The 27,118-nt window shown below is 62.5% G+C and overlaps 1 protein-coding gene and 1 long non-coding RNA gene across 2 annotated transcripts; one reads left to right on the top strand and one right to left on the bottom strand.

Annotated features, from left to right (window-relative positions):
• Nucleotides 1-711: 711 nt before the first annotated feature.
• Nucleotides 712-26,548, top strand: ITGB2 (integrin subunit beta 2). The gene is made up of 16 exons (XM_047099819.1): nt 712-853; nt 10,325-10,385; nt 10,723-10,811; nt 13,370-13,550; nt 14,527-14,697; nt 15,251-15,492; nt 17,007-17,162; nt 17,551-17,646; nt 19,833-19,922; nt 20,722-20,862; nt 22,358-22,545; nt 22,637-22,881; nt 23,172-23,391; nt 23,583-23,788; nt 25,736-25,902; nt 26,061-26,548. Exons 2-16 carry the CDS (start codon nt 10,328-10,330, stop codon nt 26,121-26,123), a joined length of 2,313 nt encoding a protein of 770 aa, XP_046955775.1. The 5' UTR covers nt 712-853; nt 10,325-10,327; the 3' UTR covers nt 26,124-26,548.
• LOC124526694 (uncharacterized) lies at nt 7,024-8,629 on the bottom strand. The gene is made up of 2 exons (XR_006965721.1): nt 8,183-8,629; nt 7,024-7,521 (listed from the first exon to the last, which is right to left on the bottom strand). It is a non-coding gene; the product is annotated as an uncharacterized LOC124526694 (long non-coding RNA).
• Nucleotides 26,549-27,118: the final 570 nt, after the last annotated feature.

Below are 27,118 nucleotides of genomic sequence, written 5' to 3'. Positions count from 1 at the left end.
TTTCGTTTCTTTGGGGACCTAATCCATTCGTGTCTCCTCTCCTCCCCGCTGTCCCCCCTCCCAGCCCCCCACCTCGTGGCATTTTCTTGCCCTCTGTTCTGTCCTTCGAGGGCGTCAGAAGCCTCCTGAGGGCACGCAGCGGCCTCTCGCCCGGCTGGTCGGGACCCGGAGCCCCTGTCGCTGGCACGTGCCCCTCTCTGTCCACGGGCCGCCGCTCCTGGGCTCTGGGGCTCCGATGGGTGTGGGCATCGGCACCGCGTGTCTCCGTCTTCCAGCCTCTGTGCCGACGCCGGTCCTGCACTGCCCACCGGCTCACTCTCACCCTGTCATTCTGCTCCTCGGTCCCTGTCGTGATTTTTATTTCCGCGACCGAGGTCCGGGTCCCCGGCACCTCTCCCTCTCGCCTCTCCTGTGAGTGCAGTCTGCGGGCCGGGCCCCTGCCCCTGGGTGCGAGCCCGAGGTCCTCCGTCCCTGCAGGGCACAGCCACGGCCTTGCCCAGGGGCGGGCCCTCGGGGCCACCACACTGGTCCGCGGCGTGCTCCCCCCTCTCGCTGCCCCTCGCCGGTGGCGCGTGCGCAGGGCAGGGCGAGTGGGCTTGGGCCGGCTTCCTGGGACACCCCCACAGGGAGCCCGTGCAGAGCTCGAGGGCTGGGGTCTGATGGGCCACCTGTGGTGCAATCAGCCACTTGCAACTACTTCCTCCAAAGCAGTGGGAACAGGAAGCACTGTGCCCTCACCGCCGTCGGGGCTCGCGGGCCATCTTCGCCGCGCGACAGCCCAGCCCGGTAAAGAGCGGAGCCCCCTCCCTGCCCAGCCGGGACACCCCACTGAGATCGCCAGGGCATCAGCGAGGTGAGGGGACGGGGGGGGGGGGGACAGGGGTCGCTTTCCTAAAGGGGGACCGGTTGGGCCCCGCGGCTCTTCCCCAGGGGAGCGGCCCAACCCTGTGGGGAGGCCCTGGTCCCCGCCACCCACCCTGGGCTCGTCCACTCCAGCCAGGGGGAGCGCTGTGCCCCCCGTGGTCAGAGCCACAGAGAGGCGGGGACGGCTGTAACTGGGGACAGGACCCAGGCGGGAGGACGGGGCACAGCTCCGGGCCTCGGTCGCTGGGTCTAGGGGCTCTCGATAAACCACACGCACTTCCTGAGTCCCCGACACGGGGGCTGCGAGGCCGTGGAGCCTGGAGGAGGCTGGGGGGCAGGCGAGACCCCCCCGGAGGGGCCGGGCCGTGGGAGCGCTGGCGGGCCCCGGCTCACCTCCCTTTTCCTGCCCGAGACCCTCCTCCCCACGCCTCTGAGGCTGGCTGGGGTGGTCTCTCCTCCCACGGTGTGTGCGGTGAGTGTGGGCGAGAGCGGGGGTGCCTGTGGAAGGGTGAGAGGGTGCACACGTGTGTGCGTGTGAGAGCATTGTGTGAGCAAATGTGTGTGTTTATATAAGTATTTGAGTGTGAGGCGTGTATGTGTTGCACATGAGGTATGTGAGAGTGTGTTGTGTGTCAGGTGTGTGGAGGTGTGGGGGATGTGGGTGCGCGTTGTGTGTATACTTGTGTGTGAGTGCATATGTGTACGGGCGTGTGTAGGTATGTGGGTGTGTGCAGGTGTGCGTTGTGTGTGTACTTGTGTGTGAGTGTGCGTGTGTGTATGAAGGTGTGTATGGGTGTGGGGGTGCATGTAGGTGTGCGTTGTGTGTACCTGTGTGTGAGTGTGCGTGTGTGTCTGGGCATGTGTAGGTGTGCATGGTGTGTACTTATGTGTGAGTGTGCAGTGTGTATGGGGGTGTGTAGGTGGTGTGTGTGTGTGTAGGTGTGCATTACGTGTGTACTTGTGTGTGTGCACGTGTGTATGGGTGTGGGGGTGCATGTAGGTGTGCGTTGTGTGTACTTGTGTGTGAGTGTGCATGTGTGTATGGGCGTGTGTGGGTGTATAGGTGTGTGTTGTGTGTGCTTGCGTGTGAGTGTGCATGTGTGTATGGGCATGTGTGGGTGTATAGGTGTGCGTTGTGTGTGTGCTTGCGTGTGAGTGTGCATGTGTGTATGGGCGTGTGTGGGTGTATAGGTGTGCGTTGTGTGTGCTTGCGTGTGAGTGTGCATGTGTGTATGGGCGTGTGTGGGTGTATAGGTGTGCGTTGTGTGTGTGCTTGCGTGTGAGTGTGCATGTGTGTATGGGCGTGTGTGGGTGTATAGGTGTGCGTTGTGTGTGCTTGCGTGTGAGTGTGCATGTGAGTATGGGCGTGTGTGGGTGTATAGGTGTGCGTTGTGTGTGTGCTTGCGTGTGAGTGTGCATGTGTGTATGGGCGTGTGTGGGTGTATAGGTGTGCATTGTGTGTGTGCTTGCGTGAGTGTGCATGTGTGTATGGGCGTGTGTGGGTGTATAGGTGTGTGTTGTGTGTGCTTGCGTGTGAGTGTGCATGTGTGTATGGGCATGTGTGGGTGTATAGGTGTGCGTTGTGTGTGTGCTTGCGTGTGAGTGTGCATGTGTGTATGGGCGTGTGTGGGTGTATAGGTGTGCGTTGTGTGTGTGCTTGCGTGAGTGTGCATGTGTGTATGGGCGTGTGTGGGTGTATAGGTGTGCGTTGTGTGTGCTTGCGTGTGAGTGTGCATGTGTGTATGGGCGTGTGTGGGTGTATAGGTGTGCGTTGTGTGTGCTTGCGTGTGAGTGTGCATGTGTGTATGGGCGTGTGTGGGTGTATAGGTGTGCGTTGTGTGTGTGCTTGCGTGTGAGTGTGCATGTGTGTATGGGCGTGTGTGGGTGTATAGGTGTGCGTTGTGTGTGTGCTTGCGTGTGAGTGTGCATGTGTGTATGGGCGTGTGTGGGTGTATAGGTGTGCGTTGTGTGTGTGCTTGCGTGTGAGTGTGCATGTGTGTATGGGCGTGTGTGGGTGTATAGGTGTGCGTTGTGTGTGTGCTTGCGTGTGAGTGTGCATGTGTGTATGGGCGTGTGTAGGTGTGTGTGGACGTGGGGGTGCGTGGGGGTGTGCACCGTGTGTGTGCTTGTAAGCGTGCATGTGTGTAGGTGTGCATGGGTGTGGGGGGGTGTAGGTGTGTGTAGGTGTGCATGTGGTACGTGTGCATTTTCCTGCTGAGGGGTCCACCGCTTCTCTCAGACCGTCAGAGGTCTGCGAGCTCGGGCCGAATGCTGTGAAGGTGTCGTGTGAGAGCTGAGTTTTGGAGGACAGACATAGGTGTGTGACTAAACCTCCCACAGCCAGGCTCCTGGGGGCCTCTCCGGAGGCCTCCTGGGAGTGGGGGGCCTGGAGCCGCGTCTGGCCCCCGGGGTCCCCCTGGATCCCGGCCGACACCGCCCTTCGGTCCCCTGGTCTCACCTCGTCCTGGCGCCCGTCCTCTTCCCCCAACCCAGGGCTGGGGTCCTGCTCTGCCGTCCCCGGCTGGGCTCCCCTCCTTTGGGGGCACCTGGGACCCCGAGTGGGCGAGGAGGAGGGGCAGCCAGGGGCGGGGTGGGAGGCGGGGGGACCGTGGTGGCAGCGGCCGAGCCCACACCTCGGTGCTACATCCCAGGCAGGCACAGGGTCTCCCTCTGTGGGCACCTGATGTCCAGGTGACTGAGGGTTGTGCTGACTCCAGTGGCCCATGTGGGGTTTCTGTGAGGTTAGGGATCAGCTCCGCCGGGGAGAGGACCGGGTGGGAGGGCTGGGGGGGGGGCGGCTCAGGATGCGAGGCGGTAGAGTAAAGCATTTCCCGAAGGCTCAGCCTCTGGCCTCCGTAGAAACCTGGGTGGGGCTCCCTGCCCTACAGTCGTGGCCGTGGCCGTGGCCGTGGCCGTGGCCGGCCTGCCCTGTGCGGCAGCAGGAGGCCCAGGGCAAATTACGGTCATCACCTGGGGGTTTCACGAGAGACGGGAACACTGACCACGGGCCTTGCAGACTGTTCCGAGGATGCCGCCTGCTCTCCGGGGATGGGAGGGACCTGTGTGCACCCCGGAGGAGGCCCCCCACCCGTGACAAGGGCCACCGGTGGTTCAGACTCCAACTGACTCCACAATCGAATGTATAATTCAAACCCCACTTCCCGGGGGGGTCAGGGAGCCGGCAGAGCCCGGCTTCTGCGTGAGCCCCCGGCCCGGGTCCCCCGCGCGGCACAGACGGACAGAAACGTGGCCCGTTGGGATATATCCACTTTTTCTTTTTTCCACGAACCTTGAGTTGCCCTGAACGGGCGCTTGCCCACTTTCGCCGCTGTGCGGGGCCCACAGGGCGGCCTTCACGGGCCGTCGTCCAGCTGCACAGGTGGACGGGAAGCCCGGCTCTTTGGGTCGGCTACTTGGCTGCTAGCCAGCCGCACGTTGTCAAATGTTTGTCAGCCGGCTGTGACGACTGCCCACCACCTTTCTTGGGACATTTGCCTCTTTGTCACTGACTCTTTAAGTTTATTTATCTTGAGAGAAAGAGGGAGAGAGAGAAAATCCCACGTGGGCTCCACATGGTCAGTTCAGAACCCGACGCGGGGCCTGATCTCATGAACCGTGAGATCATGACCCGTTTTGAGTCTGTCTTCTTGGTATTTCCTTCCTTAGTTTTATGCTCAGAAGGTTTCCTGACTCAGAGATACACTCTTCTGGTTCCGTTATCATTTTATGTCCCCAAATTCCACGGAGTTTACGCAGCCTCTGGTGTGAAGGAGGCCCCTTCCTGGGGAACCCCCACTTCTGCTCATCCCCTTTGAAGGCTGGGGTGCAACCCACTCCCTGTCTCTGACTCAGCCCCGGGCCACGGGCCAGGGTCACCCCGCCCCCCCCCCCAGCAGCACTGCTGCCATCTTGACCCTTCTTCCCCAAGCTGCTTGGCAATCATCATACCAAGGTCGTTGCCTTTTCCCAGGAAGCAGGTCCTATCTGTCGATTTTCGCTTTTTTGTTCGCTTTTCCCATTCATGACTTCTGCCCTCGTCTGTGTATTTCCTGCCTCCCTTACCAAAGCTTTCCTGCTCTTTCCCCCACCTCTGCATTTCCGTCCCCGTACGTGCACCTGTCCTCACCTGCAACCAAAGCACATCAGGCAACTGTTTTCACGTCCCATCCTGCACAGAGGGTTTTCACCGCACAGAGGTGGAATTGCACAGAGGATGTTGTCTGCAAATATCATTTTGACTTCCTCTCTGACCTGAGAGGTGTTTAGCACATTGTTTTAAAATTTCTTTTTTTAATGTCTTTTTATTTATTTTTGATGTTTATTTATTTTTTTTTTAATTTTTTTTTTTAATGTTTATTTATTTTTGAGACTGAGAGAGACAGAGCACGAATGGGGGAGGGGCAGAGAGAGAGGGAGACACAGAATCGGAAGCAGGCTCCAGGCTCTGAGCCATCAACCCAGAGCCCGATGCGGGGCTCGAACTCACGGACCGTGAGATCGTGACCTGAGCCGAAGTCGGACGCCCAACCGACTGAGCCACCCAGGCGCCCCTATTTTTGAGAGAAAGAGAGAGAGAGAGAGAGAGAGAGCACAAGAGCAGGGGAGGGGCAGAGAGAGAGGGAGACACAGAATCCGAAGCAGGCTCCAGGCTCTGAGCTGTCAGCACAGAGCTCGATGCAGGGCTCGAACCCACGAACCGTGAGATCGCGTCCTGAGCCGGAGTCGGACGCTCAACCGACAGCCATCCAGGTGCCCAAAGTTTTATTTATTTAAGTAATCTCTGCAGCCAGCGTGGGGCTGGAACTCACGACCCTGAGGTCAAGAGTCGCATGCTCTCCTGACTGAGCCAGCCAGGCGCCCCTGAGCTCTTTAAAATGTCTAGTTGATACGTGGGAGGGTGTCTCGCCTTCTTCCACATGCCAAGAAACCGGCCCTTGCAATGTGTGCCGTCAGACTTCGCAGGGTGAGGTGGGCAACGGTCGACGTGCCTCGCGGACACTTTTGTAGGGCTGGGGGTCCAGGGAGCATACGGGCCCTGCGTCCTCTGGCCTCACTGCCCTTTCTGTGCCCTGGGTCTGTCCGGAGCCTCCGTGCTCAGCAGGTGGTGGCTCCAGCCGCCCCCGCGGAAGCCAGCTTCTGTCCATTCTGTGTTTTTATAGAAGGCAGAAGCGACTCCATATCCACACTCTGCCTTTTGGTTTAAAAAGGCTGGTGCCTGTTTCAGATCCCTGGTAGACATGGGCTTTTTCACCATGAAACGGCTTTGAGTCCGCAGGCTCCGGGGGTGAGTACCGCGTGGGGGCGGGGGGGGGGGGTGGCTGCCTCCCATCTTTGAACTTCCTCGCCAGAGCCTTCCCCCTCGCCCGCCCTCCATCACCTGATTCGGGCCCGTAAACCCAGGTCAGTGGGTTTTGTGACCCCACAGGCCTGAGCCGTTCTGATGGCCAGTGAGCCCTGGGGACCTCGAGTGGCCTAACGTGAGGGTTTGCACTTTTGCAAAACCTCCGTCTCTTGATGTGATGTGGGCCGGGAGGGAACGGTCAAGAAAGAATTCTTAAGACGTTTTCTGTGCAAGAAGGTGGTTTTATTAAAGCACGGGCACAGGGGCGCCTGGGTGGCGCAGTCGGTTAAGCGTCCGACTTCAGCCAGGTCACGATCTCGCGCTCCGTGAGTTCGAGCCCCGCGTCGGGCTCTGGGCTGACGGCTCAGAGCCTGGAGCCTGTTTCCGATTCTGTGTCTCCCTCTCTCTCTGCCCCTCCCCCGTTCATGCTCTGTCTCTCTCTGTCCCAAAAATAAATAAACGTTGAAAAAAAAAGCACGGGCACAGGACCGTGGGCAGAAAGAGGGGTACTGGGGGCGTCAGGAACAATTGGTTATATACTTTTAAGTTGGGTGGGTAGAGATAGAGAAGTTTCCGAAGGGATTTTCTTCTTCATTGTTTAAGCGCTTATTTATTTTTGAGAGAGAAACAGTGTGCGAGTAGGAGAGGGGCAGGGAGAGAGGGAGACACAGAATCCGAAGCAGGCTCCAGGTTCCAGGCTGTCAGCACAGAGCCCGACGGGGGGCTCGAACCCACGGACCGTGAGATCATGACCTGAGCCGAAGTCGGGACGCTCAACCGACCGAGCCACACAGGCACCCCCACACTTTTTTTGCCTGTTTTCCGCCTCCTCTTTGACGGGAAACCTGATCTGACACCAGCTTACTGTCCTGAGTCAGACACTGTGCACTCCCTCGGCATGCTGCCCGAAGTTTTTTTCTTTCTAATGTTTCTGCTTTTTCTTGTCTTTTACCAAATATGGGTTATGTTTGTGTGTGAGAGATTGGGGAGGAATGTATCGTGTTGTTCTTCTGATGCTCCCTGCCCTCTCACCTGGCGGTTAAGGGCTTTACTCTTGCCAAAGGAGACCCTGGTCAGCTGCGTCCGCTGGGTGCCTCGGGGCCCGGGTCTCTGGGTCTGGAGGGGCTGACCCTGCCCGTGACTCGGGAGTCACCACTTCCTGCAGTTTGGACCCAGGCCGTGCCAGCAGCCTCCTCGAGGGCAGAGTCCTCACAGCCGTGGAGGGCCTGGGGTAGCTCAAGCTGCCTAGACTTCGGGTTTTGCACCGGAGGGGCCGCGCTCGGGTCCGGGTCCGGGGAGGTGAGGCCTGGGGGCTGCTGGAGCAGGGTGCCCACGCCTCAGGACTCCTGGCTGGGCCCTGGAGCCTGGGGTCCCCCTCCTTGCCCTGCTCAGCCGGGGCCTCCCACTTGCCCTCCAGCTTCCGAGCCAGGGTCCTTACGAGTCGGGTGCCCATGGGTGCCGGGTGCTGGGGTGCACTGGAGTGCTCTCCAAGCCTGCCCCCACCCAGAGCTGCGGTCTCACAGGAAGCCGAGGCAGTGTGCCAGGGCGGCCATCAGGGCTCGGGCACCCACACCCTGTGCTGTAGCGGGAGCCAGGCTGCGGGACTGCGCTCAGAGGGGGCCCGGTCTGTGTGGCTCCAGGATGCTGGTCTCAGGCGAGGCCTGGCCTCTGAGGGCCAGTCCTGCCTGCCGGGCAGGTGCACCGCAGCCCCGCCCCCTGAGGCCCAGGGGGGAGGGGGCTCCACCCGCCGCCACCCGCCCCCACCCGCCCGAGGCTGAGAGGAGGGCTGGCTGCAGTCCAGAGCCACCCTGTGTCGGGGCACCCCGCCCCCACCCCACCAGGCTGGGGGACACGCGGGTCCTCCGTGGCCGCCCCCATCTCCTGCAGGCCAGGATCGCGTGGAGAGAGGGCAGCCACAGCCCCCACCCGGCTTCCTGTGGTCAATGTCAGGACATCACAGCCTGTGGGCCGTCTTACCGTAATCAAGGCTCCCTCCCTCTCTGTGGGAGGAGTGTGTCGGGAAAACGGGAACCCAGGTTTACATCCTGCCGCTGCTCGGGTCTCCGTTTCCCATGCGAGGACCCCAGGAGCTCTCGTGCTGGTTGTTGTGAATGTTTGGGGTTCAGTCTGTGGCCACAGGAGAGCACGTGCCCCTTCCTCGGGGCTGTGGCACGGGCTTGCCCTGCGGGAGCGCAGGCATGGTTGGGCACTTGGGGAGGGCCTCCACCCTCCGCTTGGAGCGGCCTCTTTAGGGGGTGGCTACCCACAGGCCGAATGTGCCTGGGGCGGTGGCCAGGTCAGCCCCGGGCTGGTCTGCACCGGCGGTCAGCTGTGGAATTTTGGAGGGGCCAGATGGAAACTGGGACCAGCCTCGCCTGAGCCCCACGCACCCACAGTGGGAGACAAGGGGCTTTCTTTCGTGAACGGGCTTGGCCGGAGTGAACTGAAAACTGCCGCCCGGGCCCATGTGGCCACCGCTATGACCCAGGAAGCCACAGTGCCACGTGGCTTCTGCAATTTGACCCTGAACAGGAAGGATGGAGTGTTCTGTTTTGACATTTCTGGGTCCTGCTCATAATATTGGTGGGGACCAGGGAGCAGGGGCACCTCCAAAAAGATGGGAACTTGAGACTGGACGGGGCTAATACACACAGGAACCCCACCACGGGAGCAGGGGAGCCCCGGCTGGTTCTCCTTCACCCGGAGCCTCTGGGTGCAGAGACACGGGTTACAGGGGCGCAAACGGGGGCCCACCTACAGGCCGCATCTGAGCCCAGCAGGCAAGGCAGGGACCATGGGCCCTGGTCAGGGCCTCTGCTGGCCCCGAGGTCGCCCTCCTGGCCGGCCACCACCAGGCAGTGTCAGGGGGCAGGGAGCCCCAGGGCCTCAGAGGCCTGCCCTCGGGAGACGAGCTGGCCTTCACGTGACATTCTGGGTGGGGAGTATTGATCTTTTAATGTTTATTCATTTTTGAGAGACAGAGCGTGAGCCGGGGAGGGGCAGAGAGAGAAGGAGACACAGAACCCGAGGCAGGCTCTAGGCACTGAACCGTCAGCACAGAGCCCGACGCCGCGCTCGAACTCACTCACAGACTGTGAGATCATGACCTGAGCCGAAGTCGGACGCCATCCATCCGACTGAGCCATCCAGGCGCCCCTGGATATTTGCTTCTGGTAGAATGCGACCCCCTTCCTGCCTGCTATCTCCTGATTCCTGGCTCCCCTACACCTTGTTTGCCTTCTTGGTCTGATAGAAAGACCACAGCTAGCTGAGGATTTCTGAGGCCGGGGGGCATCGGTGCTTTGGGCCCAGCCGGGGTCCGGCAGCCCCCAACCCGGGGCGCCTTCAGGGGAGGGTGGCATCCTGGCGAGGGAGGTGTTGCCCATCGGGCGGTGGGTTAGAAGGCGCCGGGTCCGCCTTGACCTGAACACCCGTCCTCAGCCTCGCCCCAACGACCTCGCATCTGGGAACGTCAGGTGCTGGGTGTTTAAGGACGGCAGGTGTGCGTCAGGAAACACGGAATGCTGGCGGCCTAGGGCTGTGGCCTCGGACAGGGCAGCAGTGGGCTCCACAGCACCCACTTCCCCTCCCGCAGGGGCGTCTGAGCGGGGCGGCTGGCTAGGCTGGCTCCCGGCAGGTGCTCCCATCATACTGGTTCTGCAGCTGCCAGGAGGCCCCGGGCCAGCCCAGGCTCTGCTCTGAGATCGGCACTCAGTTCACTGAGGACTCGGGCACACGATGGCCGCAGCCCCCGTCCACGGGTGCAGCCTCACACGTGCGGTGCGCAGTGTGTGTGACGTGTACATCGGGGGGGGGGGTCCCGGGTGTGCGCCTGCGTGCACACGCGTCCCTGGAGGGAGGCCCACTCCCTGCTCCTCCCGGGAGGCTGGTGGGCTCAGCAGTGAGCCCCACGCCGCTCGGGCCTCCTTTCCTGCTGCCAGCACAACCCCCCTCGGGCACTCAGCAGGCGCGGCCCGCGTCGGCCTCTCCCGGGGGCTGGCCCCCCCCCGGGGCAGCAGGCACAGGGCCCTCGGGCGCCGCGTCTGTGGGCCAGCCAGCCGGAGAGTCTGGAGAGCCTGGGGTCCGAGGCCCCGTCACTGAGACCCCTTCCCTCCCCAGGACATGCTGCCCCGGCACTTGCCACTCCTCACCCTGGTGGGTCTGCTCGCCCTCTGGTCCGGTGAGTTCCGCACAGGCAGGGCCATGCGGTCCATGCCGGCAGGGGGGAGAGAAAGGGGCCCGCCCCCCCCCCCCCGCATCCTCCAGGGCCGAGTTCCAGCCTTGGAGGGGCGGCGCCCCTGGGAACAAGGCCCAGGAACGGGCCTCAGTCCCCCCCGCACTCCCCCTCCCGCGAAGCCTGGTTTCCTCCCACCCCTCCTGGTGCTCCGGCTGCCCCTCCTCCCCCACCCACCCCCTGACCCGCACCCATCTCCGCCGCCCCGAGTGCCCGTGGCTCCGTGTGGGGTTGGCCAGCGCAGGCCGCCGCCGCTCACGGAGCCGCCTCATCTTGCCCCCAGCCCTCGGCCAGAAGTGTACCAAGTTCAAGGTCAGCAACTGCCGGGACTGCGTGGAGTCGGGCCCCGGCTGTGCCTGGTGCCAGAAGCTGGTAAGAGCCGCCTTAGGCTGCGCCCGCCGAGGGCCCCCACGCCTGGCTGCCCTTCCCGCCTTCCCACCACCCCGCCGGGCGCCCTCTCTCTGCCTCTGGAGCTGCTGGCACCCAGGGGCGCCCACCCCTCTGTTTCCTGGGGGACGTGGGGGGGGGGGCAGGCGCAGCCCAGGGGCACGGGACTGTCAGAGGGACGGGCAGACTTGGCCCCACCCCGGGGCAGCCCCAGGGGAGGCGGACCCCTGCTCTGTGCCCCCTGCCCGGGCACAAGCCCTGGCCACAGACCACGAGGAGACACACAGGGAAGTGGACACAGCTCTCAGGGGAGAAGTTGTGGGCGGTTCTGTGTCGGGACCTTAACTCCTCCGCTGTGTTTTTTCGTTTTTATGTTTTACCCATGACAAGACCTCCAGGGCACAGTCCCTAAATTGACAGTTCCTGTCCCAGGCCCACCCTCCTCCTAGAGAGAACCCCTCCCTCGAGGGACCCTCAGCTCCTGACCACATCCGCCTCCCCTGGGACGCCGCCAGCCAGCTCCTGACCGTGCCCTCCCGCCCTGGGGGACCCCCGGATCCTGACCGTGCCCTCCCGCCCCGGGGGACCCTTAATTCTTCATACTTCAAGGGTCCTTAACCACAATGCATCCCCTCAGAGAACCACAAAACACTTTTCCAAGTCTCCACACTGCCCGTGGCACCTCATCACCCCTGCACACTCTACACAAAGTTTGCCAGTTGTTCCAATAATGCCTTCGATGGCATCTCCCTCTGTCTGTGTGGTGACCCAGGGTCACGCTCTGCACGTAGGCGTTCTGTCCCCCTAGTCGCCTCCAATCCAGGGCGCCCCTCGCTCTGCGTCATCACGCCATTGACATTTCCCCGGAGTTCAGGGGAGCAGGTGTGTGCAAGCCCTCAGCGTGGGCTTGCCCGGCCTCCCCTCCGATTGGGCCCAGCGCGTGCGTTTTGGCCGGAGCCCTGCCCGGGACTCGTGCTGTCACCGCGTCCCAACACTGGTGATGCCAGTGTGGACCGCCCAGCCGAGGGGGCGACTGCCCGGCGTCTCTGCCATGATGTCATTATTCACTCCTTGCGGTTAGTAAGTAATTGTGAGGAGATGCGCCGAGGCCAGGAAACATTCCGCTCCCCGTCAGGCTTACACCCGCTCAGGTTGGCACCCGTAGGTGATTCGGGCACGAATCACTTATCACTTGGAGGGCTGCCAGGTGGTGGCGTCCACTTCACGGCCTCCCGCAACGGCTCCTACAGTCTCTTCTCTCTCATCAGTGTGGACCCCGTAGATTTTTATTTTATTCAATAGCTTTACAATCTATCGCCGTCATTCTGAGGCTCAAATGGTTTCACATTTGGCCACTGGGACCCTCCCCCTCCCCCTCCCCCTTGGCCTGTGCCCTCATCACTTTTTTTGAGCACTTTCTTACTCCAGAACAACCAGACGCTCCAGGCCCAGCCGCACTCTCCTGGCCCCAAGGGTGGGATCAGACATTGCTCTGAAGGTTCTGGTTCCCTTTCTCGAGAAGCCTGCCTCCGGATAGCTGCAGTACATGTCCTCCTTTTCTCAACCCTACGAGGCAGGGGCAGCGGCTTCAGAGTTGCCAGCCCGCACCCCGGCCACCAGCAGCCTACAGAGAAGTGGGGTGTGGTGGGGTCTCTCTGCTCGGATGCGGCACGGCCACAGCCCGGGGCTGAAACCTCTGCCAGCCAGTTGGATTTCTCCCTTCCCTTTCGTGGGCTCGTTCCATTCCTTGGGGATACAGCTGGCCTCGCTTCCTTCCACGGGGATCACGTTTGGGACTCTGTCTGTTCCTGTGGATTTCGCTTTATGTCTCAAGTACTTCATGCACCGACAGAGCTCCAAAGGGACAGACGGGCAGCCCAGGAAGCGCCAGCCCTCGTGGCCCCTCCGTGGCCCCGGCTGTACCTGGCCGGCCTCCCGCGTGGCCGCCTTACCCTTCCTGAGCCTCCTTCTGTGAAAGGAGCAGAGAGCCGCACACGTGTCTTTAGCGTGTCCTCCCTTGGTGCCACCGAACGCGGGCCCTTCTCCTGCCCCGTGCTGTCAGAACCCAGGGGTCTTCGTGGGGTCATGAGGACACTGCCCTGGACCCAGGGCTCCCCGGGTGCCACGTGCCTTTTCTCAGGGCAGAGCCTCCGATGAAGGCTGCTGAAGGTGGACACCCCTGGCCGGGTGCTCCCGGCTCTGGGGCTGCTGAGGGACCCCGCCATGGGCCAGCCTGGGGCTGGAGACATCGGTCCTTCCGTCATCTCTGCTGCCGAAGGCAGTGGAGGGCAGACGGCTGGTTCCCAGACCGGGGGGGACGTAGGAGGCCCACGGAGAGGCCACTGGAAGGCAGGTGTCCCCGGCTGCCCAGCCTCCCGCCCACCCCACCCCCACAAGGACACCTGTCTTGAATCCCAGGTGGGAATAAGGCGGGTCAGCCTCCTCCAGTGACCCCGAGGGCCAGTCTCATGCAGCACCCACGGTGTGGCCCCCACATTTTCTCCACCCTCCTCCTGACTCCTGACCCCCGGTCCCACCCCCAGAACTTCACCGGTCTGGGGGAGCCAGACTCCGTTCGCTGCGACACCCGGGAGCAGCTGCTATTGAAGGGATGTGCAGCTGACGACATCATAGACCCCAGGAGCCTGGCCGAGACCCACGACGACCAGGAGGGCGTCCAGAAGCAGCTGTCCCCACAGAAAGTGACACTCTACCTGAGACCAGGTAGGCGTGGCCTCGGCCACAGACGAGTAGCATGTGTGTCGGTTGCTCTGGATGCCAGGGCCGACCGATGGCACAAGTGTCCATGTGCCAGGTCGGACAGCAAGGTGGGCAGGAATCCAAGGACGGTTGGAAACCCCAAGGATGGAGTCTGAGCACCCCCGTGGCCCCATCCCCTCTGCCTGCAGGAGGGAGCCCCCACACCCACCACCTGTGGCTATGTGCCTCTGCTCTGCGTCCTTTCCAAAAGGGAGAAGCAACCATCTGGGAAACACTCTTCTGTCCCACTCTCAGAATGCCAGGTGCTCTTGGCAGAGCAAAGGCTCTGATAAGTCCTGTAGCCAAGGAACTCGAATGACTGTTGAAATCAGTGTTGCTCAAACTGACTTGACCGCAGAACCCGGTCAGTGCCCTAAGAAGTGCCCTTTGGGAAGGTAGCTGTGGTGGAAGGAGCAGGACCATGCAGTGGACAGGCCAGGGCAGGACGGGGTGGAGTCTGTCCCTCAGCCTCACCTCTGTGATGGCAGTCCTGCAGGGAGCTGGGGGCTGGAAGCGGGACAGAGACAACTCAGTCACGCCGTCCCTGATCTTTGGTGATTTATTGAGCATCTGCTATGTGACGGGGCGCCCTAGGTCTGGGACAAATAAGCCGGCAATCGCATGAGAACGTGTTGTGACTCACACAGGGGCCAGAGGGGACGTGATCGGGAAGGGGGCCTGCACCGGGATGGCTGGGTTTGCCCCATGCTGGGGGCGCAGAGCGTGGCTTGCAGGGACAGCCAGGTAGACGTGCATCTCGACAGCGCCTGATGAACGAGCGCTCAGCGGTGTGCACGTGTCCGAATGCTCCATCTAGCTGGGCGCCCTGTGACTCGTCCATGGGCCACGGAGAAGGGGGCAATAGTGAACGTTTCGGGACCTGTGGGGGGCAGGTCAGTGCCCCTGAGATGCCTTCTCTCTGCCCCGTCCCTACCGACAGGTCAGGCGGCTGCCTTCAACGTGACCTTCCGGCGGGCCAAGGGCTACCCCATCGACCTGTACTACCTGATGGACCTCTCCTACTCCATGCTGGATGACCTCATCAACGTCAAGAAGCTGGGGGGTGATCTGCTCCGGGCTCTCAACGAAATCACCGAGTCGGGCCGCATCGGTGAGGCTCCCCCCCTCAGTCCTGGCCGGCCCTGCTGCCCCGGGCCTCTGCCAGGCAGGGCACTGGGGGGGCTTGCCAGGGCCCCACGCAGGCCACCCCGGGGGCCACCCCCGGGCGCTGTCAACGCCATCCGGCCCTCCACCTCCTCTCCTTCCTTCTCCTTTGTTTTCTGACCTCTACCGTGCTACTCATTAAAAAAAAGAAAAGTCAGCAGAGTAGGCCGGCCGCACAGCAGTCACGCGGGCAAAGACAGAAGCCGGCAAACCGGCAGCGTCCTGACCTGCACTAACTCACTTGCCACGTGCGAGTCTCGGGCACACACGTGCGTAAGGCAAAGGAGACGCCTGACTCCCCCGTCTGCCTCCTCCCGAGCCGTGTGCAGGGACGCACGGGCACACCCTCCGTCCGTGCCCATGCGCTCACACACCGTGCGTGCACGTGCTCACACTCGTACACGATCACACTCGTGCACACGTGCCCTGCTGCGCAGTAGGAAAACAGAGGCTCCAGGGCGGGCTTCCTGCCCACCCCACTCGTCCCGCCCACCCCTCAGGCTTCGGCTCCTTCGTGGACAAGACGGTGCTCCCCTTCGTGAACACGCACCCCGAGAAGCTGAAGAACCCGTGCCCCAACAAAGAGAAGGAGTGCCAGGCGCCGTTCGCCTTCAGGCACGTGCTGAAGCTCACCAACAACTCCCACCAGTTCCAGACCGAGGTGGGGAAGCAGCTCATTTCCGGAAACCTGGACGCCCCCGAGGGCGGTCTGGACGCCATGATGCAAGTCGCAGCTTGTCCGGTGAGGCCCCGCCCAGCCCGGGTCCCCACACCCCTCCCAGGGGAGGCCCCTTCCAGCCCGGGTCCCCAGACCAACCCCAAAGGGAGACCCCCCCAGCCCCGGTCCCCAGACCCTCACCAAGGGAGGCCCCGCCCAGCCCGTGTCCCCAGAGCCCACCCAAGGGGAGGCCCCGGCCAGCCCTGGTCCCCAGAACCCCACAAGGGGAGGCCCTGTCCAGCCCTGGTCCCCAGACCCACCAAGGTGAGGCCCCGGCCAGCCCTGGTCCCCAGAACCCCCCAAGGGGAGGCCCCGCCCAGCCCTGGTCCCCAGACCCACCAAGGGGAGGCCCCGGCCAGCCCTGGTCCCCAGAACCCCCCAAGGGGAGGCCCTGTCCAGCCCCGGTTCCCAGACTCCACCCAAGGGGAAGCCCCGCCCCGGTCCCCAGACCCTCACCAAGGGAGGCCCTGCCCAGCCCGTGTCCCCAGAGCCCACCCAAGGGGAGGCCCCGGCCAGCCCTGGTCCCCAGAACCCCCCAAGGGGAGGCCCCGCCCAGCCCTGGTCCCCAGACCCACCAAGGGGAGGCCCCGGCCAGCCCTGGTCCCCAGAACCCCCCAAGGGGAGGCCCTGTCCAGCCCCGGTTCCCAGACTCCACCCAAGGGGAAGCCCCGCCCCGGTCCCCAGACCCTCACCAAGGGAGGCCCTGCCCAGCCAGTGTCCCCAGAGCCCACCCAAGGGGAGGCCCCGCCCAGATCCCCAGACCCCACCCAAAGGGAGGCCCCGCCCAGACCGGGTCCCCAGACCTCCCAGGGGGAGGCCCCGCCCAGCCCTGGTTCCCAGACTCCACCCAAGGGGAAGCCCCGCCCCTGTCCCCAGACCCCCCACCCAAGGGGAGGCCCCGACCAGCCTTGCTCCCCAGAACGCCCCCAAACCCAGGGAGAGGGAGCATCCCCTGCCAGGCGTCCCCAGGCATGTGCGCTAAGTGGCCGTGTCTGCCGTCCCTGGCCCCAGCAGGCCTCCCCCTGCCCCCTGCTGACCCCGGCCTTCCCGCCTGCTGGTCATGATGTAAATGCACAACTCGACTCGGAGGATTCCAATCTCCCAGTGTCTCCTGCTGCACCCCAGACGCACATTTCCATTTCCGCGTGCTGTCCTGTGGACGACACGGGCCGCTAACGTCCCCGGGCTTGCCCTGTCCCTTTGCGTGTCCTCAGGTTCTGTCATCTTTTGTGTCTGCCACGTTTTTACATGGTAGTAAACATTTCCGTGAGTGTTTTCTTTCCTCCTGTGGGGTATTTCCCAGTCCCTGGTCTGAACCCCCACCGCGTCCTGTGCATGGGCGCGGCCATTGGGAGGTTGTCCCGCAGACACCTCAGGAGCAGGCCACGGTGCTAGAATTCGGCCTGGACACGGGGACCCCGAGCCCCGCGGCCGGTGCCGGCGGAGGTGCTGTGTGAGAGGGGCCGCCTGGCTCCAGCCCCCACGCTGCGCTCTGCCCACTGGGGAAACCGAGGCCGCTAACTCTGCTGTGTTCTCAGGAGGAAATCGGCTGGCGCAATGTCACTCGGCTGCTGGTGTTCGCCACGGACGACGGCTTCCACTTTGCGGGTGACGGGAAGCTGGGCGCCATCCTGACCCCCAATGATGGCCGCTGTCACCTGGAGGACAACATGTACAAAAGGAGCAATGAATTTGTACGTGGCCTTCTGGTCCTGGGAGGGAGTGGGCAGCACGGGGGGGGGGGGATTGGGAGGGAAGGCCCACCTGGGCTCCGCCCCAGGGGAGCAGGGAGGCAGCGCTAGGGGTCCAGGGGGCTGGCGCAAGGGGGCCACACCTCAGGCGGGGACAGCTCCTCGTGGGGCACACCGCCCCTCAGCACGGGGAAGCTGGGCATCCTCTGGTCTGGAAAGGTCAGCACCTGTCACAGGAGCTTGCCCTCACCTGCAGTGGATCGGACTGCGCCGTGGAATCGTCCGGGGGTGGGAGGCTGGGCCTCTGGGCCCCAGGTGGGAGCGGCCGGATGGCCTGGTGGTGTGTCCTGACCCCCGGGGCCGGCTGACCAGGCGTCTGTCTCCCCACCAGGACTACCCGTCGGTGGGCCAGCTGGCTCACAAACTGGCTGAAAGTAACATCCAGCCCATCTTCGCCGTGACCAGGAGAATGGTGAAAACCTATGAGGTCGGTGGCATCGGGTCCTGAGCAGCAGGGCGGGCACGGGCACGTGAGTGGTGCTGGCACCCTGCGTCTCTACGGGCTGAGCTGCGCTTGGGCGGGCGACAGGCGACGGCAGGCGGGGGTGCCCACTCTGGGCTCCGTGCGGTTGGAGGAAGGAAGAAGGATGTTCTCTGTTGGTGAAATCCAGTCACCATGTTTCCATTTTTGCTACAACATAGAAAGTCTTTCTGCAGATCAGAGGCTTCCTTCTTGTTTTATGTCCCAATACGTTTGAGCGTGAGCGGTTCACGCGTTTATCAGGCCATAGGGGCAAGTGCAGGACCTCAGGCCGGCGGGATTTCACCAGGAAGCACCCCCGGATACCCTGCAGAGCCCTGGGCCCCCCGCCAGAGCTGCCCCGCCACTCAGAAGCCAACTCTCTCGCACACTGACACTTCCTTCTCTGCTTTGGGAACCCTGGGTCGGTCCTGATTTCACGGAATTACTGTTCTTGTTCCATCCTTCTAGAACATGGGGAACTTTCTGTTCCTGGGGCAGTTTCTCTTCCGTCCTTCCTGCCCTCGGTCCGGCACCGTGTTTGTTTTGCGTGTGTACACAGCCGGCTTGAGCCGGGTTGGCCTCCTCTCAGCTCTGCGGGGCTGGGAGAGCACCTGCCAGCCCCTCCCCCTCCGTGGGAGGCGTGGGGCGCTGGGGAGGGGGCGGCGCAGAGTCAGCAGCGCCTGCTGTCAGTTCTCCAGACTCCAAAGGAGGACAGGACCCTGCAGGGGACACAGAGGAGGGGGAGGGGCAGGTGTCTAGGAGCCGTCCTGGGGCAGGCGGGCAGTGGAAGCCTGCCCGACCACAGGGACAGTGGCTCAGCGCAGGGCCGATGGCCGGGGGCTTCGTAACAGAAGATTGCCCACGTGTGCTGGCTGCGTGAGCATGGGCAGGTCGGGACCTGGAGGCCGTCCTACCAGACGCAGCAGGTCCCAGTAATTTGCTATTGGGGCAGGACAGGGTGGTGATGGAGTAGAAGCTGAAGCAGGAGATTTGAATCCCAAACCCACTAGCACGAACAGGGCCCTGGCAGATCTGAGCCCGTTTCCTGACCCCGACTCATGGGGCTCTGGGTGAGGGACATCGAGGTGACCCAGAGCCTGAGAGGAGAGCATTTGTGGCACTGTCCTTGGTACACCCGCACCAGAGTGGAGGCAGGTCAGAGGACAGGAGCCCGGCTTCCCGGAGTCACGGTGGGGTCCCGCCCCGGGGGTGAAGGGGAGAGGGCGGCAGAGGCCAGAGGGCGTTGGTGGCCAGGCTGTGACAGTCCTTGTGGGCTCCGTGGAGGTGACTGGAGTCTCTCCGGGGAGTTACGGGAGGGCGTTGGGTCAGAGAAGTGACTCAACCATCAGTTCTGTAAGCGAGCCATGATGCAATCTTCCGGGAAAGGTAGTGTGAGGGGAAGGAGGGAACACAGAGCTGTCCGGGCGGTCCAGGTGCGCCACGCTGCCCACGTGCAGGTGCCACGGGACCAGCTGACCCGGGTCCTACTGGAGCCCATTATTACAGTCCTGCTTAACAGTCTTTTTTTTAAAAAAAATGTTTAAGTTCATTCATGTATTTTGAGAGAGAGAGAGAGAGAGAGAGCACGAGTAGGGGAGGGGCAGCGAGGGAGAGGATCCCAAGCAGGCTCCACGCTGTCAGTGCAGAGCCTAAAAAGGGGCCCGAACTCACGAACCGCGAGATCATGACCTGAGCCGAAGTCGGACACTTAACCGACTGTGGCACCCAGGCGCCCCCACACAGTCGTTATTAAAATTAAATTATATCAACACGTTAAAATGCTCAGAACCTATCCCTTCCTGGTGGTTTTGGCACGTCCTACGACTCTGTGCCCTTGGTTGTTTGCGCCTGATACAGCCGCATGGTGGGGACACTCTCACGGCGGTGAGGCGCGCTCTTCCCAGCTCTGCGTTCAGTGACGTCACGAGCTTGAACTCGGCCGAGGAGGCGTGTTTACAGCGAGGAAATCGGAAAGTGCTCAGCTTCTGAGCCACTGACCACACGCTGTCTTAACTGAACGCGATAAGATATCTGGTGGGGGACTCTCTGGGCCATTTTATGAGCAAGAAGGAAACTGGGGTGTTACGGAACCATGGGCTTCCGTGGCCCCAGGGCTGCAGCTGCGACCGTGTGGTCTGTTTACCTAACAGAAACTCACCGAGGTCATCCCCAAGTCAGCGGTGGGGGAGCTGTCAGAGGATTCCAGCAACGTGGTGCAGCTCATTAAGAACGCCTACAATGTGAGTCCCCCTGGCACTCAGCCGGGGTCCCTGGGGCTGTCGCAGGCACCCCGCCCTCCCTGCTGCAGGTCAACAGAAGGGTGGGCCCGACAGAAGTGCCCTGCCCCCTGGGGCCACCGTCAGGCCTCCTGGGCAACGGGCAACGGGCAAGAGCCTGGCTCTTCCCGAAGGGCAGCCATGCCCTCCCTGGGGATGGAGCAGCTCGTCCCATGCCCGAACCTCGCCTCCCGGATACGGAGCCCCCTTGTAGGCCAAAGTTCCTGGTGGCGAGAGCACCTGATGAGGGTGTCGAGTTACAGCCCTGTCGAGGGGGTTCTGTGTGCTCCATGTACCCTTGCAGAGCCCCTAACCCCCAGAGCAGTACCTCTTGAGCACCAGCCGCTGCCCAGTGTTTCTGTCTACACACCGATGGCACGGTCACCTGTCCCCGCTCACTCACTCTGACTCTGTTCCTCTCTCTCCCTCTCTGTCCCTGTCTCCCACTCCCTTAAGTGGGTTTCCCAGCTCCTACCCTGTGCCAGGCACTGGGCACTCAGTGGTGGGCGGGACTGTCAAGTCCCCGTTCTCATGGCTGCGTCTGTCCCCATCTGTGCCCTCCTGGCCTCTCGCGGGGCCATGGCGTTGGTAACCTCGTTCGCACCTGCACGGGGCACAGGACCTAGCGCCTCCCCAGCTCTCAGCGGGCATGTGGGGGGAGGAGGGAGGGGTGAGAAATGGAGAGGCCTCAGAGCCATTGGCCAGGAAGGGCCTGGGGACAGCGGGAGGAAGCTCCCTAATCTGTAGCCGTTTTTTCCGGCAGAAACTCTCCTCCAGGGTCTTTCTGGACCACAACAGTGTCCCCAACACCCTGAAAGTCACCTATGACTCCTTCTGCAGTAATGGAGTATCACAGGTGGACCAGCCCAGAGGGGACTGTGACGGAGTCCAGATCAACGTCCCGGTGAGGCCCCATTCCGACTGTCGGGAAGGTTCTCTCCCAGGGACAGCTAGGAGTGCACCCAGGCACACGGGGCAAGCACAGGGACAAGCAGGGGGTATCACCCTCAGCACACTGCTCAACACAGGGCTCCCGGGTGCAGGAGGACAGAGGGGATGGCAGCGCCCCCTGGGGCAAGATGCTGGGCAGTGCGTCCAGCAAGGAGCAGAGTTCCTTTCCACACACCTCAAGTCTGGTCCGGTTTCCTGATTTGTGTGTGTGTGTGTGTGTGTGTGTGCGTGTGTGTGCTGTGTGTATATGTGTGTGGTGTGTGTATATATGTGCGCTGTGTGCTGTGTGTTTTGCAAAGATACTAAAGCACGGGCAACACAGATGATTAAAGACGTTGATATTTAAGTTATTTCCATAATATTTTGAATTTATTATGACCATGAGAATTAAATTTTCCCTTTTTGTGGCTGTGAACTAATATTCAGCAAAATACTGCTTTTATTGCAGTTTTAAATGTGACATTGGAATTCCTTCAGATATGTTACTCGCTAAATGTCGCACATAAATTTTTGCTGAAGTATCTCCCCTCACACTGGGTGGACCCACACAGGGATTTATTCAATCTTATGATTGGTGATTGCTTCTTATATATTTTTCCTGATATTTCTGCTCTACCTTCGTGGCCCCAGTGGCAATTCATTTAAGTTGGTCTGGGCCGTGCCTTGCTTTGGACAAGCCGGTGCCCCCCTGAGCTCTGTGCTGGCTGCCCGCGCAGGGAGGGTGGTGGGGCTTTGTGCTGTCGCACCCGGTTCCTGCGGGGCCTGTATTCGGGGTCAGAGCACAAGTCCATACCCAGGATCTAGGGCCTCCTGTGGGATTCTGACATCCTAGCATACCAGACATAAGGAGAAAATATCTCCTTATTAACACGTGTGTGATAAAAAAATTCTAGAGAGCCCCCCCCCCCCTGCCCCAGCCCGAGTCCAAGCGGGAAGGGATGGGCGTGGGGGGCGGGGGGGGGGGGGCAGGGCAGGCTGGGCGGGGCTCGGGTGAAAGGATGGGCGGGGCTCGGGTGAAGGAATGGGCGGGGCTAGGGTGAATGGGCGGGGCTAGGGTGAAGGGATGCGAGGAGGAGCTCGGGTTAAGGGATGGGCGCAGGGATCGGGACGGGCTGGCAGGGCTCTGGTGGGCCTGCTGCCCCCACGTTCTGGCACCGCGGACGCCGGCTCTCCCGACGCCCTTTCTCTTTTCTCATGTCAAGTCCCAAGTCCTGGAGAATCGCAAGGTGTCTCGTGTTCTTCCCTCTTCCATCCTCTGGCTCCGGGGCCCCTGCAAGGGCCCCTACAAGGGCTGGTACTCTCCAGGCCTGGGACCAAGCACACACCCCTTGCCTACTCGGGCCTGGCCCCGGGACAAACCCCTACGTCCAGGCGAGGGCGAGGACACGGGAGCGGGGTGGGAGCCTGCTGTCCCGGCCTTGCCTGAGCCCTGCTCTTCTCCACCGCAGATCACCTTCCAGGTGAAGGTCACGGCCACAGAGTGCATCCATGAGCAATCCTTTGTCATCCGGGCCCTGGGCTTCACAGACACGGTGACCGTTCACGTCCTTCCCCAGTGCGAGTGCCCGTGCAGGGACATGAGCCAGAACCGCGGCCTCTGTGGTGACAGGGGCTCCATGGAGTGCGGCATCTGCAGGTGAAGTGGTGCAGGCAGGTGTGGGGCAGGTGTGGCCCAGGGCCGCAGCTCTGGGAGAAGGGGGCCTGACCCGGGGCCCCTCCCGCTGCAGGTGCGACGCCGGCTACATCGGGAAGAACTGTGAATGCCAGACGCAGGGCCGGAGCAGTCAGGAGCTGGAGGGCAGCTGCCGGAGGGACAACAACTCCCTCATCTGCTCGGGGCTGGGGGACTGCCTGTGCGGGCAGTGCGTGTGCCACCAGAGCGACATCCCCAACAAGAGTATCTTCGGGCGCTTCTGCGAGTGCGACAACGTCAACTGCGAGCGCTATGATGGCCTGGTCTGCGGGGGCAAGGGTGAGCAGGGGTGAGGGAGAGCTGGGGTGAGGGGGAGCGGGGACGCGGACGGAGGGACGGGTGGACCCGGGTAGAGCCAGGTAAGCGGGGCCGAGGATGGGAGGGGGGAAAGGGGGAGGGGCGGACCGGGGGGGGGGTGGGGGGGACCCGGGTGAGCGGGGGGCGTGGACGGGAGGACCCAGTGAGCCCCATGCAGCCGCCTGGGGCTAAGCAGGTACGGACAGACAGGTGGACGGATGGACGGGTGCGGGCCGGATGGGTGGGGCCGAGTCTCGGCTGCTGTCCTGCAGAGCGGGGCACCTGTTCCTGCGGCAAGTGCTCCTGCAACCCGGGCTTCGAGGGCTCCGCGTGCCAGTGTGACAGGTCCACCCGGGGCTGCCTGAACCCCGACGGCTTTGAGTGCAACGGGCGCGGCCGCTGTGTCTGCAACGTGTGTGAGTGTGACACCGGCTACCAGCCGCCCCTGTGCCTGGAGTGCCTGGGCTGCCCGTCGCCCTGCGGCCGCTACTTGTGAGTGCCCCGCCCCGCCTGCACCCATGCTGCTCTCCGGCTCCCGGGTCCCCGCAGCTCTGCCCCCGGACTCCTCCGGGAGCCCCTTCCTCCTCCCCAAAGCCTTCACCCGTGTCCCCCCACCCGGGGGCCCTCCTGGCGCCTGAGTCCTCGTGCACCTGCGCTCAGCCCCACGCTCCTCTCCTCCGCAGGTTGTGTGCCCAGTGCCTGAAATTTGACCCGAGCCACTCGGGGAGTAACTGTACCTCGGTGTGCGGGAACGTGGGCCTGCTGAACAAGCCCCCGGAAAAGGGGCGCACGTGCAAGGAGCGGGACGCGGACGGCTGCTGGATCACCTACACGCTGCGGCAGCGGGTTGGCAGGGACAGCTATGACATTTACGTGGATGACAGCCGAGGTGAGACTTCCGGGGTGGCCACAATGTCTCCCCACTTAGAAGGCCGGCCTGGGGGGGTTGGCGAGTGTCCACAGCTGTGGTCCTCCTGGACCGGCCCCTCCCTGCCTCACCGGTGACACCTGAGAGGCGGTGCTCCGAGCCAGGGGACGGTTCTCAGGCTGGTTACCTCCTACTTGACAGCTGACTGGGGCTTGGAGCTGTGGGTCCCGAGAACTGAGCGAGGGACAGCTGTGTGAGGACCCCTGCGGGCTTTTGGAGATCCCCGCGCTGAGATCTCAGCCCTGGAGGGGGTCAGCTTTCTAAACGCTGCCTGCAGTCTGTCGCTGCAGCCCAGGGCCGTCCCTGGCCCAGTAATGGCTAAGGACACGAGGACGCCCATCCTGTTCTTGTGGGGTCTCACCTTCCAAGGGGATGGAGACACGCTGGGCCAACACCTGAAATGCCAGTACCCGAGACAGCGCAGGACTGTGGTCAGGGTCAAGAGGTGCAAAGACGGGAGGGGGGCGGTGCCCCAGAGGTCAGAGGTCAGAAGGTCTCTGGGAAGAGGACCCTTGCAGCTGAGACCGCAGGATGAGGGCAGCCACACAAACCAAAGTGAAGGCTGGGGGGCCAGAGGCCCTTGGCGCTGGGTCTTTATGGGCCCCGGTGAGTCCCGGGAGGCATTTGGGTCTCTCTCCAAACATACCAAGAGGCTGTTGGCAGTTTTCAGAAGAGTGAGGGACAACTCTGAGCTGCATTTTTGGATGCGGACCCACAAAGGGCCTCTGCGTGACGCAGGCACCGAGGCGCTGACAAGGATAGGTGTGGAGGTGGTGGGGCGTGGGGACAGAGCCTGCGCTTGAGTGGAGCACGGGGACGGGGTCGGGAGCAGCGGATGGTGTGTGGGGGTCGGGTCAGGTTTTAGGGGGCACATTGGGTGACGGTGACAAAGCACGTGTGGGTGTTGGGACTTAGGGACCCCGATGCCCCTTGGGGTACGTTCTGGGGTGGCCCCCAGGGGCATTCAGGGCACACAGACGCTCAGCACCCCACTCCTTTCCTGCTCAGAGAGGTTGAGGGGACAGACAGAGGCTGGGGGGCCGAGGCGCTCAGGCGAATGCAGCAGGGGTGGGCACGTCGCATCCGTCAGTGCCCAGGTGGGACTGAGACCCGCACCCAGCTCCCCTCCCCGCGGTGGGAACCCCAGAGGGGCAGGTGGGGCTCAGGCCCTCTGTGTGGCCTGGAGCTCACAGCCTGAGTCTGGGGCTGCGGGTTCCGGCCTGCCAGGGTGGACACCTCTCGCCAGGTTTCTTTGATGGGCAGATTTGGGTCACACGTGGTTTTGTGCACCCTTGGCCAAGTTGTTTGACCTCTGTAGGACGCCGAGGCCCGCTAGAAAGGTCAGGATGATGGAGCACATGAAAACACGGGCACCCAGGGTCAGGCAAATAAGGGCCCTGTTCCCCGGGTCAGGGGCTGAGGCCTGACACACTGCAGCCCAGAGCCCTGGAGGAGGAGGGTGGGGGCCCCAGGATGCCGCCGTCGGTTTCCTCAGGAATGCTTTCACTAGGCGAGTCCTCCTCCCTAACCTCTGCTACCGGGTGTGTCGGGGGCCTCAGGCACCGCACCTGCCTGAGTACCGACTCGGTCTCAGTAGGTTCTGGTGACGGGGCCACCGGCCGTCCATGGTGGCAGCTGGCTCAGGAGGCTGGCGTCCTGGCCCCACTTTCTTCCCGTGTAAACGAGGGGCCTTTAAGTTTCGTCCGGAACCGCAGGGCCTGGTCTGTGCCCTGCCCTGCCCCTTCCCTGGCCGGGGCCTGGGGCTGCGGTTCACTCCCCCACCTGTTGCCTTGATGGTGAGCCCAGGGGTGGGAAAGCCGTGTCCCCCTAAGCACCGGACCGTGTCCTGGGGCAGGGCACACGTGGGGCCTGAGACACTCATGAGCGCGTACTTCTCCCTTGCCTCAGAGTGTGCGACGGGCCCCCAAGTTGCCCCCATCGTGGGGGGCATCGTGGCGGGGGTCGTACTCATCGGCATCCTCCTGCTGGGCATCTGGAAGGCTCTGACCCACGTGAGTGACCTCAGGGAGTACAGGCGATTTGAGAAGGAGAAGCTCAAGTCCCAGTGGAACAATGTGAGTGGCTGTCCTGGGGGTCAGGCCCCCCCCGCCCCCGTGACGTCTGCCCACCTGTCCCCGAAGCTCATCCTTAGAGCTGGGACTGTGGGAAGGCCACCCCCACTCCTGGCTCCTTCTTCTCCTGCACTGACGAGTCGCGTCGCTTTTCCCACCAGGACAACCCCCTTTTCAAGAGCGCCACCACGACAGTCATGAACCCAAAGTTTGCTGAGAGTTAAGAGCACTTGGTGAAGACAATGGTGTCTGAACCGACCAGATGGGACCACCCCCGAATCACATCTCCTCCATCGGGTCCTCCACGGACACAGCTTACGATGCTTGAACATTTCACCCATTAACCAAAAATCCACTGTTTTTTTTCTGCTCTCAGAACAATAGATATGGCCAGGTGACAACAGGGACCCATCAGAAGGAACAGCCTCCCCCTTCTGATGTGTCTGACCTTTTCGGTAGAGACTGGAAGAAGGAATTGCTTGGGTCTTTCAAGGTTAGATACATTTTCCCGCATAAAAGAGTGGTGGGCTCATTAAAGGCAGCACAAATTTATTTATTCTTGAACTTCTCAGGGTATAAGGTTCCATCCCATTGAGTATACTGTTTTTCAGTCACGTGTGTAGAAACAATAAAACCTCAGAAGAGGCTATCTGTGGGCTCTGTGCACACTTGGAGGATACGAGTTGACTGTGGGTCGTGCTGTGGGGGTCTGTTCTCTTTCCTCCTTCCTCACCTCCTGGCCTGTGTCCATGGCCCTCTCTGCCCCTGTCCCTGCCCCACCTCCTAAGCCTTCAGGGGCCGTGTGGGGAGCTGGGAGATGAGCGTCTCACCACCCCCCCCCCCCAGCTGTCTGCACCTGCTCCTGGGGGTGGGGCAGCGGAAGGCAAGCCGAGAGGAGCGTTTGTGTCTCGCGGGCTGGGCAGGGCTGACCTGGAAGTCCTGCCCGCCCAGTGCCACACGACCGAGTGAAACGGCCCGGTGTCGCGGGATCACTGTGCGCGTCGGTACCCAGCGGTGGTGCCCTGGACGCGTAAGTTCCCGCCAGTTGGCACAGGTCGGCAGGCTGGGTGTGGGCCAGGGTTGGAGCAGCGTAGGACACAGAGCTTAGAGCAAGGTTTAAAGACGCGAAGCCGAGCCCCTCGCACACTGACCTTCGGCTGCTGGTGGTTCCTTCTGCCCCTCCCCCTCTCCCGCCAGGGCGTGGACGCCACACCGGGCC

This window comes from Lynx rufus, unplaced genomic scaffold, assembly GCF_022079265.1.
Source record: "Lynx rufus isolate CCGP_SWC_20201006 ecotype Redwood Valley unplaced genomic scaffold, mLynRuf1.p SCAF_5, whole genome shotgun sequence".
NCBI lineage: Eukaryota > Metazoa > Chordata > Mammalia > Carnivora > Felidae > Lynx > Lynx rufus.
The sequence above is the reverse complement of the archived record's forward strand: the minus strand, read 5'-3'. Positions and strand labels throughout refer to the sequence as shown.

Bases quoted from the DNA above. Each gene is read 5' to 3' on its own strand.
- ITGB2 (XM_047099819.1), top strand. From the start codon at position 10,328: ATGCTGCCCCGGCACTTGCCACTCCTCACCCTGGTGGGTCTGCTCGCC. The intron at 17,647-19,832 runs GTCGGTGGCATC...TTTACCTAACAG, and splicing joins GAATGGTGAAAACCTATGAG to AAACTCACCGAGGTCATCCC. The intron at 20,863-22,357 runs GTGAGGCCCCAT...TCTCCACCGCAG, and splicing joins GAGTCCAGATCAACGTCCCG to ATCACCTTCCAGGTGAAGGT.